This window comes from Gadus macrocephalus, chromosome 5, assembly GCF_031168955.1.
Source record: "Gadus macrocephalus chromosome 5, ASM3116895v1".
NCBI classification, from domain to species: Eukaryota; Metazoa; Chordata; class Actinopteri; order Gadiformes; family Gadidae; genus Gadus; species Gadus macrocephalus.
This window is the reverse complement of record NC_082386.1, coordinates 20,490,794-20,494,147: the sequence shown is the minus strand read 5'-3', so window position 1 is coordinate 20,494,147 and position 3,354 is coordinate 20,490,794. Positions and strand designations below refer to the sequence as shown.

The 3,354-nt window shown below is 54.7% G+C and overlaps 1 protein-coding gene across 1 annotated transcript in view; it reads left to right on the top strand.

Moving 5' to 3' along the window:
* mdga2a (MAM domain containing glycosylphosphatidylinositol anchor 2a) overlaps positions 1-3,354 on the top strand; it is a gene marked incomplete at its 5' end in the record, with an annotated part of 21,286 nt that continues 17,932 nt past the window's right edge. The window contains 3 exons of the mRNA XM_060052878.1: positions 1-150; positions 1,800-1,974; positions 2,485-2,681. Coding sequence (XP_059908861.1) covers positions 1-150; positions 1,800-1,974; positions 2,485-2,681 — 522 coding nt within the window. The remainder of the gene's footprint in view (positions 151-1,799; positions 1,975-2,484; positions 2,682-3,354) is intronic.

The window sequence follows — 3,354 nt, the reverse complement described above, 5'->3', positions numbered from 1 at the left end:
TGCCCCACAGCGCCTCCTACAGTGCGTATCGTGCACTCTGGCCATGCGTGCAACGTGGAGGAGGAGGGCTACGCAGAGCGCGTGTACACCATCCGGGAGGGCGACACGCTGGAGCTGCAGTGCCTGGTGACCGGACATCCACACCCACAGGTAACTATGACCACGCCCCACAGGTATGACCACACCCACAGGTGAGGGTAGACACACCCCACAGGTAACTATGACCACGCCCCACAGGTATGACCACACCCACAGGTGAGGGTAGACACACCCCACAGGTAACTATGACCACGCCCCACAGGTATGACCACACCCACAGGTGAGGGTAGACACACCCCACAGGTAACTATGACCACACCCACAGGTGAGCTGGACACGCCCCACAGGTAACTATGACCACACCCATATAATATACTGTTGTATACAAGTATAATCCCTATTTAACGTAATATAATTTGATGTTTTGTTATATAGTAATATAATCTGTAATGTAACAATGTATAATATACTGTTGTATAATGATATAATCCATATATTATGTGATATATAAATACACGTTCTGTTCTACGGAGAGATCAGTGATTCCTAGAAGTCTGGTCCTTCCCGCATGTTAACTTCAAACATGGCTGCCTGACTGCTGGATTAGAACAGATTATTACATTACATACATCCGGACCTCATCCAGATTAGGATTCTATAAGTATCATTGTATATTGTATTATTATTGGTATCATTAATATATATTGTTATTACTATTATTACTATCATTATTATTATCATAATGTGCACATTATATCCTACGTTTGGATTCTAGATAGCTGAATCAACACAGTGTGTGTGTGGTGGATGTGTGTGTGTGTGTGTGTTTGTGTGTGTAGGCTGCGATGTTGACAGCCTGTGGAGGCTGTTTCTAAAAATAGATCACCCAATGGACGCTCTCTCTCTCTCTCTCTCCTCTCTCTCTCTCTCTCTCTCTCTCTCTCTCTCTCTCTCTCTCTCTCTCTCTCTCTCTCTCTCTCTCTCTCTTTCTCTTCTTCTCACTATAATGTAACAACATTATAATTTCTCTGGGCTCTGCCGTTGATGTTTTGCAATGATTCTGTCCAATGTTGCCATTGAATGCCACTGACCAGTTAATGGCAAATATACAACATATATTATAAATTAACCAACCCCTCATCTCCTCCTGGTCCCCTCCCGCCCCTCTCCCCCCTTCTCCCCCCCCTATCTCCCCTCTCATCCCCCTCTCTCCTCTCTCCTCCTGTCCCCTCTTCTCCTCTCCTCTCTCCTCCTCCTCCCTCCTCTCCTTCCCCTGCCCCTACTTCTTCTCCTCCTCTCACCTCCCCCCCTCCCCTCTCCTCCCCCCCCCCCTCTCCCTCTCCTCTCCTCTCCCCCCCCTATCCCCCCCCCCTCTCTCCCCCCCCTCTATCCCCCTCTCTCCTCCCTCTACCCTCTCCCCCCTCTCTCCCCTCCTCTCTCTCCTCCCCCCTCTCCTCTCTTCTCCTCCTCTCTCCTCCCCTCTCCCTCCTCCCCCTCTCTCCTCCCCCCTCTCTCCTCCCTCTCCCCTCTCTCCCTTCCCCTCTCTCCTCCCCCCCTCTCTCACCCCCCCTCTATCCCCCTCTCTCCTCCCTCTACCCTCTCCCCCTCTCTCCCCTCCCCTCTCTCCTCCCCCCTCTCCTCTCTTCTCCTCCTCTCTCCTCCCCTCTCCCCCCCTCTCCCTCCTCCCCCTCTCTCCTCCCCCCTCTCTCTCTCCTCCCTCTCCCCTCTCTCCTTCCCCTCTCTCCTCCCCCCCTCCCCAGGTGCGGTGGTCTAAGACAGCGGGCAGTGTGACTGAGCGCTCCGCTGAGTACTCTGTGTTCAACGAGACGCTGAAGATCCGCAGTATCCAGCGTCACCAGGGGGGGCGCTACTACTGCAAGGCCGACAACAGCCTGGGCTCCCCTGCCATCAAGTCTATACGCGTGGACGTCTACTGTGAGCACACACACAACCACACACGCACAGGGACACACACTACACACCAGAGACGCACACTAAACACACACACAGGGACACACAAGGCACACCAGAGGCATACACTCAACACACACATCCAGGGACACACACTGAAGACACACATACAGTGACACATGCTACACACCAGAGACACACACTAAACACACACTTACAGTGACACACACGGCACACCAGAGACACACACTAAACACACACTTACAGGGACACCGAACCAGTGGATGAATTACATACAGAGACAAACATTACACACATCCGGAGACTCGCTCTGAAAACACACACACACACACACACACACACGCACACACACGCACACACACACACACGCACACACACACACACACACACACACACACACACACACACACACACACACACACACACACAACGCGCACACAAACACACACACAGCCCCGGGGTTGGGTGGAGGTGTGACCTGAGCCTTGCCCCCCCCCCCCCCCCCCCCCCCAGTCCTGGACGACCCGCTGATCACGGTCCACCAGAGCGTCGGCGAGGCCAAGGAGCAGTTCTACTTCGAGCGGACGGTGTTCCTGCGCTGCGTGGCGCTCTCCAACCCCCCCGTCCGGTACTCCTGGAGGCGGGGCCGCGACCTGCTGTCCCAGGGCACCGACGCGGGCGTCGACATATACGAACCCTTCTTCACCACGGTAGACACCTCCTCCTCCTCCTCGTTGCTCTCTCATTTGTTCTCTCTCCTGTCCCTTCTCCCCTCTCTCCTCCTCTACTCATCCTCTCCTCTCTTTGCATCTCCTCTCCTCTACTCCCCTCTCGCTCCTCTCCTCCTCTTCTTCTCTCCTCTCCTTCTCTCTCCCCTCTCTCCTCCTCTCACCCCTTCTCCTCTCCTCTTCTTCTCTCCTCCTCTCCTCTTCTCCTCTCCTCCTCTCTCTCCTCCCCTTCTCTCTCCTCTCTCCTCTCCTCTCTCTCTCTCTCTCTCCTCTTCTCTTCTCCCTCTCTCCTCTCCTCCTCTCGCCTCCCTCCTCCCCTTCTCTCTCCTCTCTCCTCTCCTCTCTCTCTCTCTCCTCTTCTCTTCTCCTCTCTCCTCTCCTCCTCTCGCCTCCCTCCTCCCCTTCTCTCTCCTCTCCTCTCTCTCTCCTCTCCTCTCCTCTCTCTCTCTCTCCTCTTCTCTTCTCCTCTCTCCTCTCCTCCTCTCGCCTCCCTCCTCCCCTTCTCTCTCCTCTCCTCTCTCTCTCTCTCTCTCCTCTTCTCTTCTCCTCTCTCCTCTCCTCCTCTCGCCTCCCTCCTCCCTTCTCTCTCCTCTCCTCTCTCTCTCTCTCCTCTCCTCTCCTCCTCTCTCCTCTCCTCCGCTCTCCTCCCTCCTCC